This window comes from Homalodisca vitripennis, chromosome 6 (genome assembly GCF_021130785.1).
Source record: "Homalodisca vitripennis isolate AUS2020 chromosome 6, UT_GWSS_2.1, whole genome shotgun sequence".
NCBI classification, from domain to species: domain Eukaryota; kingdom Metazoa; phylum Arthropoda; class Insecta; order Hemiptera; family Cicadellidae; genus Homalodisca; species Homalodisca vitripennis.
This window is the reverse complement of record NC_060212.1, coordinates 146,565,928-146,580,625: the sequence shown is the minus strand read 5'-3', so window position 1 is coordinate 146,580,625 and position 14,698 is coordinate 146,565,928. Positions and strand designations below refer to the sequence as shown.

Genomic DNA, 14,698 nt, shown 5'->3' with positions numbered 1-14,698 from the left:
ATGTCTGTAATCTTCTGGGTGGCTGATAGACTCCTCATAAATTGTGGAGTTTAAAGTCACGTCCCCATTATCAAATGGGCACTCTAACGGTTGTCCCGTGAGGGATAGATCTGAAAACAGACCAGCAATCATTAGAATCTGTCATAGTTGCTAATTTTCAGTTCAGCTCCAGTTCACCTTCCTCTTACGTGCAGCGTCTGAAATGTGAAGTAATGTTCGTCTAAAGGGATCCAAAAACAGTCGATGACAATGAACGAAGAAATTCAAAACGAAATCCTCCGCATCGTTTTGACATCAGAGACACCCAGACTACAAGAAAGCAGTGCAATCTAGGTGAAGAGGTATTCTCATTGTCTCACGGTGGAGCAACCGAGTCTTCTGCACATAACGCAGCTATGGTGGAAAGGGTTGATTCAATGCAAATGTTGAGTTCAGCTTCAGTTCACCTTCCTCTTACATGCAGCATCTGAAATCTGATGATGTTGCAGACTTGGTCCACTGTGTTTTGGGATCGTCATCATAGTGTACTCAATAGTACACCTGATGAGACCATGAGAATACCTCTTCACCTATATTGCACTACTTTTTTGTAGTCTGGATGTCTCTGATGTCGAAACGATGTAGGGGATTTTGTTTTGAGCTTCTTCGTTGCTGACTGTTTTTTGATCCCTTCAGACGAACATGACTTCAGATTTCAGGAGTCAAGTCTGCACCAGCATCAGATTTCAGATGCTACACGTAAGAGGAAGGTGAACTGGAGCTGAACTCAACATTCGCATTGAATCAACCCTTCCCGCCATAGCTGCTTTATGTGTCATAGTTGGTATTAAAAAATGGATTTATGCTGTTTTTTTTTTATTTCCTTCTCCTTTTTTCATTAGAAAAATGTATTTAAAAAATTTACAACAGCTTTAATAAGATTTAAGTAAATTTATAATTTTATTCTAAAATGATTCTTTCACTTTACATTGAAACCTAATGGCAATAAAAGAATCTAAGATGTCAAGGGAGTTACAATGTAATGCATGTCAAAAGTTTCATTGTTTACGGCATCATTAACTGTGAATTACAACAATTATATGCTTATATCTACATTAATTACTGACTGATATATTATGATCCAGGTGACAAAATACTTGTATTTATATTTAACAACTTGTGTTATTTTTTAAACACTTTAATAATCTTATTAGTTAGTACGGTATTGAGGTTTAAGAACTTTAATCTTTTTCCATCTTGAAATGGGATATGATATTATAATATTAATTTTTCTCTAATTTGAGACTGCAATAAAAGTATTTGTGACAAATTTCAATTTTAATACATTTTTTACAAATGGGTACTTTGGTGTTATCCGGAGGCCACTATTTTTTGACAGTTTTTCTTACCGAGGGAAATAGTTGCCTACTTCTCGCAGACATCGCTTCCTTTCGGGAAGCGGAAATTAAGAACTGATCGTCATAATGACATGTAGTTTTCACAGTAAGCCAAATAAAGTCTGTTTTTTTCTGATAATGTAATTTTTTAGGCCTCCTGTAAGAAAAAATGTTCCAAAAATAGTGGGCCCCAACTATACCAAAGTACCTAAAATTGTTTTTCACTCCCACCATTAATCTCAATCTTACCTGCCAGGCTGTCTTCAGTGGGGAGGGTTACTGCAGCCTCGTTTACAGCTGTTTCATTCGGATTTCCCTAAAAAGGATAAATTCAGTAGCCACAAGGAAATATTTTAACTTTCGTTTTACCACTGCTATAAAATATGTGTTCAAGTTTCAATTTTTTTATTGGTTTTATATTGAGACATAACAATATCTTTGAATAATGACACACAAATAATGAAATTTTCATTAACACACTACAGTACTGAGTTACTTGTCTGTTACTTTCTCATCTTCAATCGTTATACTTTGGGGCTGATTATTAGATGTACCCAAATTCTGCTTCATATTTCTATCAATCATTTGTAAATTGAAGTTATGTTTACAAATACTGCGACTGAGAGTAAAATTTAACCAGTCAAAATTATATTAATTTATAACTTTTAATATAATTATAAGTTGGAATTAATCCCACGATTTTAGATTGGGATTTTTGAAGACTTTTGAAGAGAAGGTCAATATCTTTCTCATAAAATGTGTTCATAATTTGGATGAATTTCCTCAATTTAATGCATTTATAAACTAATGGGGATTCTTCTTTGCCTAATGAGATAAAACATGATAGGAACCAAGTGGATCAACTCATGAAGGAGGTTGACTTAAATTCAATGTATTTTGGAGCAAGATAATATTTTTCAGACTTGAGAAAACAATGGAAACAAGCCAACCAAGAACAAACAAGATTAAACTGACATCTAAGAGTGATACTATTTTGTGTTCTAGATCTTCAACACTACGGAAAGGACGTTTAACTGATCAGCTAGGATCTCTACAGACTCAAATGGAATTGGGTGAAACAAAGGTTTACTATTAAACATGTTAATAACCTTCCTTGTTTTTCAAAATATGAACCGTCTCCACTAAGCAAGCTTACAGCCTTTAAGACAGCTATTATACACAATGTTTATGATCTCGTTTTACCTTGTGAAAAAAAAAAAAAAAAACGTATCGCCGGAAAATACCTACTATGTATGGCTTAAGGGGATTCAATACTCCAAGAAAACAATATTTGTTTATGACTAAAACTAAAAAAAAATTGATTGACTCTAGGTACATAACTAAACAAAAGACACAATTTTAAATTTTTTAAATGTACAAAAAAGTTTTTTGTATGGATTATATATGTTTTTAAAATTGATATTCCAAAACAAAAAAATCGCTAATTCTTTTTTTTTCTATGTATAAAATGAAAGACATTGAAATCCTTTAAAAAATCATGAATATTCGTATTCATAGCTGTATTAGAAGTATGGCAAAAATATATTCGTACAAAATATTTGAAAATCCTTAACTGATAATTGCATAATATTATATATAAGAAAATCTAATGTACCAAATGATTTCAAAATACAAGGATGTCTAGGTATTACTATATTAATATTCCACAAAAAGTTTCATCATCTTACGGTTCTCTTGAACATTCAGTTTTGCGTCCGAAAACAGAAAAATTAATTTGCGGATAATCGCAACTGAAGTTTGGCAACAAATTCGGCTTAGTTTCATAATTTGGATTATATTAGGCTGCAGTAACGTAATTACTTTGAAAGTTTCTATTATAATTTGTGGTTACAAGATTTTGTGTGTTTTCATTATTATATTTTTATTGTACCGGTAATGCTACAGGCCAGGTAATGCATTTGGTTTGGATGTAACAAATAGTAGATAGGGACAGCGTGGCCTCCTAGCCGACATTGATTCCTTTTGAGAGGCAGAAAACAAAAACTAATAGTCATATATTTTTTCAAGTAAATCAAATAAAGTCTTTTTAGTTCCCTGGTAAGAAAACTCTTCCAAAATTAGTGTCCTCCGGATAAAACCAATGTACCACAAAAACACAAATTTAAAAGTAGACTCAGCAACTTATAGACGTTTAGCATGAAAGCAGACGGTGGTACAAATGCCATTAAACAAAACTAAGAAATGAATACCATTCTATACGAGACAGACTCAAGCTGACTTACTTATTGTGAAGTGTGAAGCAACTGTACTCTGCAAATTGTGAAGTCAAAGTTTGCAGGGCTTTGAGTAATTACGTTTTTAGGCCCATACACATCCCTATACAAGGTATTTACAAGGCATAACATAAATGTTTTTTTTTAGTTGTTTTGGAGTATCGAATCCCCTTGAATCCAACAGCACTTTAGCTACACAACAAATATCGAAAAGACAGAATAGCACCTCAACCATGCGTATATTCTTGGGGACAGTCAAAAGTAATATACATTCCTATGAACTTAATAAAAAAATATAACTATCTTTTGCTATCATTATATGTTACAAAAGGTAACTATTATTGTTTATCCATTTTCTTTATCCAAATTTTCTTTTCATTCAGTTTCTTCTGCTACTAAAAAAGCATACGCTGTCATTGAAAATAAAAAAAGGGTGAAATAATAAACATGGGTGATAAATTTACTTTACCCACCTCCCTGAAACGATCTATAAAACTACTTTCAACAATTCTCTACAGAAGTGTACTTTCATTTCCACAGCAGAGTTTTACACTCATAAACCATACAGGCCTATTTGCACAAAAATTAATAGCATCTTTGAGGGCGTATTTCTATCTAGAACATTATGGTTAGGTGAGTTTGTAATATATTTAGTTCTCTAAATGATTTTTCTAGAATGTTGACCTTTTACTGATCAATACTATTTCGAGGGATTTGTTGTTCATCACAAACAATATATAAGCTGTATCAGCACCCAAAACCTGAGAATTGGTTTCAGCCCGTTCAACTACTAGTTCCCTTTTTCTTTGAAGTCTTTCTGCACCTTAATTATTTCTTGTTTATTTGTTCACTTCCTACACACATTTCAACTGAAAAAGTAATATTTACTGTATAAAATAAATCTATCAACCCAGGCATTGCTCTTCTTCGACACTTCCACCATTACTAACCATAGTTCTTACTGTCAAAGACAAAGTTCTTTACTGTCTTAGATTAAGTAGGTTTACATGAAGCATGTAAAACAATAATTATATGAGACTTAGTACCATATAAGCTTTGAAGTAGGCTAAGATAATAATTATAAAAACTTACCTCTTTGTAAACCAAAATCAGACGATCAGAAGACCCACTTATTTTTAAATTCGAAATGTACACAGGTGGTTTGTCAGTGATTTTAATGGTTACGTCTTCATTGAAAGCTTTTTTAAGGGCTTTACAATAGTCTTCTAAATTCATTTTAAAAACAGGAATTAAGCCTGAAAAATATACATTACATAAGGTTACAATTAGAGACACAAATATTGCTTTCACATGTATTCGCAAAACAGTGTTAACTAATTTTGCACTGGGCTGCAGTATAATAAGCATCCACCAGTGATGCTATTAGCATTTATATAGCATTTTGAAATGAAATAGCACCAGCGAAATATTTTTGTGAAAAATAACATTACCATTCGAGAGAGGGACGAATTATAAGCAAAAGATTTTCTATAAGAATTGTTTCAACAGTAAACACTTTTTGAGATATTGGTGCCTAAAGGTGGTTGTTTTTTGCTCACAAATTCGTTCTTTTGCAAATATCTAAAAAAAATGCAAGTTCTATAATGATGGTAAGAGGCAAAAATAAAGATTATTAAATAACAAAGAGATTGCTTTTTTATTTTTGTAGATGGTATATAAACCGAGTATAGCCCAAGTATAAAAATATCAACTCAAATTAAAGTTGAGGGTCAGATGAGATGTTATGTAGTAAATTATCAAGTAAATCCATGTAACCCAAAAAATTGGGTGCTTTTAACTCATTTTCACCTTTAGTAACTGTATTGATACTTCTTAAACCTGTATAACTTTTAAAATAATAGTACAATTATGATTGCTATTACTCTAGTTATATATATATATATATATATATATACAATTAATTTAAAAGCTTTAATAGTCGCCAAAGAAGACTTGGCTACATTCAAGTTATTTCGGGTAGGGTACTATAAGCGGACCCGGTTTTTTTATATCGAAATTGGCAAACAATATTACTTAATCATAACCATCGATATAATCAATCGATACTGATTAATTATTTTGAATTATTAACTTAAATAGTATATATCAACAGCTGTAAACACTTTAAAATAATACTCGTAGGGTAATATTTCAATTTTACATAAGTAATTTTAATTATTAAAAATGGCAGTCAATTTTTGAAAACTACAAGACATTGCTTTGAAAGATGATGACATAATTAAAATATATTGTTTTTGTGGCTTCAACATGTTGGACTCGTACCGAAAACCCCATTAGTGAAATTTGTGGGAAAGAAACAACTGTAACTGTAAGAGGAGCAAATATGGTCGTCTTCTGTTATCCTAATTTTTGTTATAATAATTTGTTTGATCACTGTAAATATTAAATTCATATTTTAATTTAAAACACATGATTGTTATTGAAGACTATAGATACTTTTATATCGATTGATAGTCTAGGATTTGAGATGCGAATATTAGGTATCGAAGACTACATTCTTCAATATAAAAAACCGGGTCCGCTTATACCCTACCCATTATTTCTAAATAGGTATAACATAATTAATGTTAGAATATTTTTACATGAATGGAGGAATAGTAACCGGACAGGGTACGATAAGCGGACCCGGTTTTTTATATCGAAGAATATAGTCATTGATACCTAATATTCGCATCTCAAATCCTAGATTATCAATCGATATAAAAGTACCTATAGTCCTCAATAACAATCATATGTTTCAAATTAAAATATTAATTTAATATTTAGAGTGATCAAATTATTATAACCAAAATTAGAAAAACTGAAGACGACCATATTTACTCCTCTCACAGTTACTGTTGTTTCTTTCCCACAAATTTCAGATAATGGGTTTTTCTGTATGAGTCCAACATGTTGAAGCCAGGAAAAAGCAACGTCATGTAGTTTTTTTTAAAATTGACTGCCATTTTTAATAATCAGAATTAATTATGTAAAATTGAAATATTATCCTACAAGTATTATTTTAGAGTGTTTACAGCTGTTGATATAGATAATTTAAGTTAATAGTTCAAAATAATTAATCAGTATCGATTGATTATATCGATGGTTATGATTAGGTAATAAAGTAATATCGTTTGCCAATTTCGATATAAAATAAAATACCGGGTCCCCTTATACTCGTACCCTACCCTGGTAACCACAAAAAAATCTACTACTTACCTCTTCACTATCTTGAACAGAAATAGAAATAAAAGTTTGCCATACAGTTTCAAAAACTACAAGAACACTTGCCCAATCATGAATAAACCACCAAAACTTTAGACTCAATTGGCAGGTTTTACAAACAACACTCTGTAGTCTGAATCTGATTGTTTTGATTGCAGAAACAGCAGAATAGTAAATCTCCCGCCAACAGTGATTTTTTTTGGTTAGAACATTTTTTATACTTTGTTTCGGCTATTGGTTTAAAGAACAGAGTATCATTAAAAAAATACTATATACAATGTTTATACCAGTCAATTACAAAATACAACTTGTGTTATTTGCTAGCCAACTAAACGTATCATAAAAATACATTTTATCCTTAAAAAGTATATCTTGTTCTGAAAAATTTAGTTATAAGGTCTAATACCTTTATTTTATAAGGTTATAATATTTATCATATAATTAAACTTTAAGAGCAGCCAATTTAGAAAAAGGGACTTTTTGTTTGTCAGTTTGCATTCAAAGAGTAAATGGTCAATGTAATGATGATAATTGTATTGATATTTTACAACATCATACATTATGTAACTAGTATGTGAATATTTTTTAAAAATATTATGTTATATTAGTAATTTTTTTAATGTTCTATTTACAAGAAGTTTTCTGCAATTTATTAACATCTTGATATTATAAATCAATAAAAAAATTATATTTTTGGAAAAAGCTAAAAAAATTTCAAATTAAAATCTTAAAATTTGTTATTTATAAAACATTATGTTCTATAAATTCGTCCACTGTGTAGAATGCTATAACGAACGAAAATTGTTTCAGTTTCCTTTTGAATTTCTTTTATTTGTTTCTAATGTAATTTATTCTGGGAGTTTGTTGTATATCTGATTCCTGCTTGTAACAGAAGATTTTACAATGATTAGCCATTGTGTACTTATTTATAAAAGTTATACAACATTTTACATCATGATTACATGCAATATTAAAACAAATTTTATAAAAAAATACCAAAGAACTGATTAAGTTGAATCACACTTACAACATTTCTGCATTAACTTGATCAATGTTAAATACAGCGATGTATTCTAAACCATTACATAATTGTAACAAACAATGAAAACTTAAAACAATTCCAGAATACTGTCAATAAGAAGTAAACAACGAACAAAATTTAAAAAGAGGCAAGAATGCACAAAAATTACACTATCCTAACAGAATAGACACAAATGGAAACAATAATAGATAATAACTTAAAAAAAGTGATAATTGTTATAAGCAGTGTTTTAATAATAATTCTCTAGACTCCAGGCAGGTTGAAGGGGATGTTCATCCCCTCTTTAGGTAATTTCTGGAAAATAATCCCAACGGCTGAAGAACAGATAATAGTCCTAGCTCACAGGGGCTTTTGTGTAGTAGGGCAGGTGAGGAATGCTAAATTCTCGAATATTTGCTTAGAGAGAAGATTTCAATAAAGAGTGTGATTAAGTGGGATGGGCAATTTTTTGGTCGGTGATGTTCAGGTAAGTGATATTTGCTAGGACGGATCGTCCATCAGTGCCCTTTGTCTCTGCAGTTTCTGAGGTGGGGCACAATTTCGTGAAAGCCAATCCTTGATGTGATCCCACTCAGACTGTTCAGCCGCTGAGTAGAGCCGATGCGCTTAGTCCTAGATACAGTCGTAAACCTATGGTACGAAGTATCACTGCGTTACTGACATGCCATGGCGATCCAGTCAGGAAACAAAGTGTAGAGTTTTGAAACGCTTCTAGCCTTTTTCTAGTCGAGGCCGATGTTCTGGGGTACCAGGTAGGCGTAGCATAGGTGAGGACTGGAGGAATGGTGGTCATATACAGCAGCAGCTAAGTTTTCTCCGAAAGGGGAGAGGCATGCTTTAGAGGCGATGAGAAACCGCAATGGGAAGCTTTCCCCAAGTTGGTGCGGGCAATAGTGAACGGTGTAGTGGTCAGGATGCGGTTTAACACCATTCCCAAATATTTTTTTTAGTCGTCCACCGCAGTCATTCGTTTTGGAAATGAAGGTTCTCACGAATGACTGGTCCCAACTTCTTCCTAGGGAAGCGAATAGCTTCAAATTTGGCAGTGTTCAACTTTATTCTCCACTTATTGAGCCATGGTTCCAGAGGTTCGAGTTGTTGCCGAGTAGACATGCACGATTGACGAAGATGCGCTAACCGCACGAAGAATGATGCATGTCGACGTAGAGTGCGAGAGAGAGAGAGAGAGAGAGAGAGAGAGAGAGAGAGAGAGAGAGAGAGAGAGGGGGGGGATATCTTTATTTTACAATCTTCAAGATTGAAAATTGTGTCACTTAATACAATACATTTGTAACAGTAATTTCAGTCCAGCATTTTTTCTTTCAGATAATTGGGTCAGCTCTCTTGATTGTGTCAGGAAGGATGTTGAAAAACTTGGCTCCAGCATAAGAAGCAAGCCAAGCAAGAGTCTGTGGCATTTTATAGAAGAATTTTTCTTTTACGCAAACATGTATTAATTGGTTGTGGCACATATACATAAATAAATTCTACAATTCTGACCTCCTAAAAATGTCCACTTTCACTAACACTAGTTGTAAGTTCTCAGTGATCTTTCAATTTGAATTATTTACAATTTAGGATCTTTGTAACCCCTTTAAGTTTAGTTTTAAATTTAATTCAATTTAAGCTTTACTATTAAACAATAAATAGTGATTTAGTTAAAACTGCTCATTAAGTGATTGGACTTACCTTAACTGGTATCTGCGCAGTAGCGGCCATTGCATCTAATGTAGTTAACATTTGTGTCAAATGTTTATCAATATAATCTTTTTGGTCTGAAGTAGTTTTTCTTTTCATGTATTTCATCACGTTGTAATTTTTTCGCAAATTCTCTGCACGAGCCTCGTCATTAGGAGTGTTGTTTTTGTCACATGAAATTTCTTTTAGTATTTGCTCTTTTAAGTTCGTAACATCATCAATGTCAATTTCCAAAACCCCAGTCTCATACATTTCCAAAGGAGATTCATCAGTTTTGCTACAGAGTGAGCGAGCCACCAAATGGATATGCTTGCACATGTTGTTTTTTTTATTCTATTATCAATACACGAACATATGTGGTCACGGAAACAGGAATTACAATGTAAGCACAAAAGTACACAACAGTGTTGCATTCTTTACTTTTTTTTTACTGAATAAAATTCTTGTGCTTTAGAAGATAACAATTGCCATTCATTTTCCAATGTAATGATGTTATAGTCAGCAATCTTAATACATTTTAATACAAACAATTCAATTAAAAATACTCAACTTAATGGTTGGTTTTGTATTTTGGAGACCCTGAAGATCATTATTTAACTACTATGCTAAGAACACAAGTCTCGAATATTTTGAAAAGTTTAAATGTTTGCATGCACGAATGCTTACAATCACATTTGAGTGATAAAGAACATTAAAAACAAGTACAATTAGCTTGAAAATTCACTTGTAAACAAACTAATGTCTAAATTTTACGAGTAGGGCTCTTTTTAACCTCACGGATGTTTAATCCATCCTCGAATGTTTTTTAGCTACATTACACTTCCATTAGACTTCCTTACGTTTTGGGTCTTTGATACTCCGTTGTGTTGGTTTATTTGTATGTAGACAAGATTAATTGCCTGTCATTAATTACGTTGTAAAATCAAGGTTTAATGAAATCAATTTAATTTTGCTGCATCCTGCAACATCCAGCTCTGAAAATGTAATTGAAATATATGTATGCTGTACCAAACTACGGAAAGGGATTTAACTCAGAGTATAAGCTGAAAATACAGTGATACATAGGTTTGCCAGGTACTAAACTAAATTAATTCCGGAGGAGTACGGAGCGAGAACGCGCGGACTGCTCATTCCACTATTCCAATACATGGGCTATCTGTAGTTGGCAGTAGGGGCCCCTCCATCCCCTTTTTTTTCTCTCCGCAGCTTGCGATCACCCTATCTAGGTGACACATGAGAACAGAGAAGCTCCGTCACTCACTTCACTTGTTTATTTACTAGTGAGCAGTGAGTTAGGAAGGTTCCGGAGATGAAGTTTAAAAGTTTAAAATTGAAGTTCTTGTTACGCTAGATTATTAGTTGCATAAGATTTGCTTGTTCACGATATAGTGTTGTATCGAAGGTTTTTATCATCATGAAGACGGCTAAACCAATTTTTCTTAGACCAGGTTAGTTGTTATTTTATACTAAATGAATACCTAACCTCTATACAAATTTTTTGGTAATTATTTACTTTAGCCACTTTCACATTATTTGTAAAATTTCAACTTAAAATAAGAAAATACATGTTTAGGATATTAGTAAAGTAGATATAAAAAGGAGGAAACCACAAATGTAATTTTTTTTAAGAGTGAAATATTTATGTTAGGCCTAATTATGTGTAATCAATTAGGATAATGTTTACTCTAGCCATGCTACCTAAAACGATCTAAACATCTTACAATTTCTTAAAATATTATGGTTTTACTTTCAATTTTAGAAAGAATTTTTAGGCACTTACAAACCATAGGCCTTTGTTGCATAACAATTATTAACATATTTGAATTTAGGTTAGGCCTATATCTCAAATAGTCTATCGATCAAGGGGATCTGGGGAATTAGGGTTTTTGGGTGGGGGAGATAATGAACTGAAAGGGCTGGTACTAGAGGAGGGGATAACAGGGTTATCAACATTCACTTTAGGAAGGGGCAACTTGTCTTTATTTTATAGTATATATATATATATATATATATATATATATATATATATATATATATATATATATATATATATAATTTTGTGAAGTGTCTGATGAGGGCAGCTTTGATGTTGAAAGGCCTCACAAAATACAAAGTATAATTAATTGGTTAGTTTGTCATTCTAATTAAATGTATAATTAATTAATCAGCTGTTTACTTTGAGTGAAACATTCAACCCTAATGTTGTTTTTATTGTACAGGTGATTCCTCGAGTTGGGAAGAGGACAAGTCGGATGTGGAAGCTTTGTCTGGAACCAGATTTGTGTATAACCCAAACATTTCTCTGGCGTTGGATCACCAACGACGGAAACTGCCAATTTTTCAAAACCGTAACCATATATTGTATTTGCTGGAAGAATATCAAACTTTAGTTCTGGTTGGGGACACAGGTTGCGGAAAAAGCACACAAATTCCACAAGTTAGTTTGATTTTAGTATATATTTGTTATTGAAATTACTTATAGATTATAACCTTATCTATAATATTTAAAGATACAGGAAATGCTATTGTTATACTACACTCCATTTTAGTATCTTCTGTATAATTTGAACATTATATTAATCTTTTTTTTACAGTGTATATAAACAATTACACAGCATTTTCTATAGTTTAATTTACAAAAGTAACTAAATGCACCAACACACCAACAAAATAACCTTTAAAGTTCACTTAAAACATCTTTGATTCTTTGTTCCAGTGTTCAGAGACTCTAAAGATGGAGTAGGTTAAATGTGTAATTATAGGTCAAATAAAAAGTTTAAATATAATGTTTCATGTTTTCTCAGTACCTGGTTGAAGCTGGTTGGTGTGAGGGAGATAAGATGATGGGTGTGACGAAACCGAGACGTGTGGCAGCCACTACGCTTGCCACTAAAGTTACGCTGTTTGTTATTGTCTCAGTACCTGGTTAAAGCTGGTTGGTGCGAGGGAGAGAAGATGGCTGGTGTGATTAAATCAAGATGTACGGCAGCTACTACGCTTGCCACTAAAATTACGCTATTTGTTATTGTCTCAGTACCTGGTTGAAGCTGGTTGGTGCGAGAGAGAGAAGATGGCTGGTGTGATTAAATCAAGATGTACGGCAGCTACTACGCTTGCCACTAAAATTACGCTATTTGTTATTGTCTCAGTACCTGGTTGAAGCTGGTTGGTGCGAGGGAGAGAAGATGGTGGGTGTGACGGAACCGAGACGGGTAGCAGCCACTACTCTTGCCACTAGAGTCGCAGATGAGAATGGTACGATGCTGGGTCAAACTGTGGGGTACAGCATCCGCTTCGACAACTGCTGTCAGCATGGTGTCACCAAGATAAAGGTATTTTAGTTAAGTCTTTTTGGTATTAGATAATTCTGTGAAGAGAATAACTTATTAGATCTTAAAACATGACTTACAAGTTTTATAATAATCTATTAATATGTCTAGTTTTATTACAATAATACTGTACATTTGTGGAGAATAATTTTAATTTTGTTTTTACTCTTTGGTATTGGTTTCTGTACAATTTCCGTTTTATGCTATGTAAATTATAGTGAAATAGACATGAGTTTCAAAATATTTAAAATGAAAGGTTTGGCTCACTTAAATTTATTTCAGCCCATTGGATATACACATTGGATCTAATTATAAAATTCAGTTTTATTATTAACCATCTCCCAGCCATATGCCTCTAATGACCTCGACGGGGAGCCTAGCACTAACGAGTGAACACCACCAACTGCTGTCTGCCATTATATGGCTACTTGTTGGAATTGCTAATGGAAATGATCATATTGACAGTACTGTTATCCTTTTTCATTGCATGTTTTAATGCATAGTGAGGTTATCTAGGAGTGATATATGAAATATTTTATTGTTCATTAACAGTGATTTAACTGTTTTTCATCAAAATTTCTTCCAACTTCTTTTGCTATTTTATAGAATTACTCGCCTTCAGCTCGCTGGGGGCTACGCCCCCAGGCCCCTAATTGGGGGGGTTGGCTAAATGCGGGGATAAGGGGAATTCAGAGACAGGTTAAGTCCGAGCATTAGATTAGGGATCTGGAAGTTTTAAGTAGAACTATTTTATTGATTCATTCCAGATTCAACCAAACATTGGACTTTGAGGGCGTTTTGTAGCTTAACCATTAGAGATACGAGAAAAAGTGACTGGAACTTTCTAGTCGGAAATTTAATTTTATCTTTCGATTCTGATCTCGGATTTTAGCTTCCGAGTTTCGGTTTAGCCAAAACACAGCATGGAAGAAAAGTTTGCACTGGTCAGTTATTGTGAATTGTTTAGTGTAATGATAATAAAAACTGATTCTAAGTTAGAATTTTAAAATGTTAAGGGAGTATAATTTGCTCAGGAGTTTAACTATTCATCCCAGGAAATTCCGGGGTTAAGACATCAGGGGGTTTAATTTACTCAGGAAATTATTTGGTCATACCAGGAAATTTCGGGGTGGGGGGTAAATGTTACCGAGGGTTAATACATAAAGATATAACTTAGAGAAAAGTCATTGGACCTCTTTTGTAGTTCACTTCATTCCTGACTAACGATTTTTCCTTAGATTCAAGCTAACTCTAATGGTTCGCCCGCTAGGCTTCAAAGGAAAGCCTGCAAGGGTGAAAAGTACAAAATCTCACAAATTATTTTGAGGGGTTTAAAATAAAAGATTCTTGTTTTCAGATTTTTCCCGGTGGTTTCATGGCAAAATCCAACTACGTGCCAAATTTTGTATTTCTAGCACTTCTAGAAGTACCTTAGAATTTGTATACGTGAGTGAGTTACACATGCGCTGTTTATATATTAGATATATAGATTGGCAGTTTACGACAAATATTTTGCCATTGAGAGCATTTTGCGAGCTTACTAAAGGATATGCAACAAAAAGCTACTGGACCTTATTTATAGATCTCATAATTTTTTCTCACAAATGAGTTATTATTTAAATTTACTTTACTTTATAGACTTGATAATGTATCAAATACCACCATATTATAGAGAATTTAATAACATTTACAATAATGTGTAATCCGTAACAGTTTTTTTGGAATAGAGAGTTAAAATAATAAAAACACGAATAGTAAAGCATAGCCGGAAGTTGGGATTTTTCACTGCACCCC

The 14,698-nt window shown here is 32.9% G+C and overlaps 2 protein-coding genes across 10 annotated transcripts in view; one reads left to right on the top strand and one right to left on the bottom strand.

Moving 5' to 3' along the window:
- The window catches only part of LOC124364989 (rho guanine nucleotide exchange factor 11-like), a 770,637-nt gene that overhangs the window by 95,748 nt on the left and 660,191 nt on the right, over positions 1 to 14,698 (bottom strand). The gene's annotated exons all lie outside the window — the stretch shown is intronic.
- Positions 10,844 to 14,698, top strand: part of LOC124364990 (probable ATP-dependent RNA helicase DHX35) — a 31,358-nt gene continuing 27,503 nt past the window's right edge. The window contains exons 1-3 of the mRNA XM_046820862.1: positions 10,844 to 11,023; positions 11,795 to 12,012; positions 12,725 to 12,907. Of these exons, the coding sequence (XP_046676818.1) occupies positions 10,990 to 11,023; positions 11,795 to 12,012; positions 12,725 to 12,907 (435 nt within the window). The 5' untranslated portion in view covers positions 10,844 to 10,989. The remainder of the gene's footprint in view (positions 11,024 to 11,794; positions 12,013 to 12,724; positions 12,908 to 14,698) is intronic.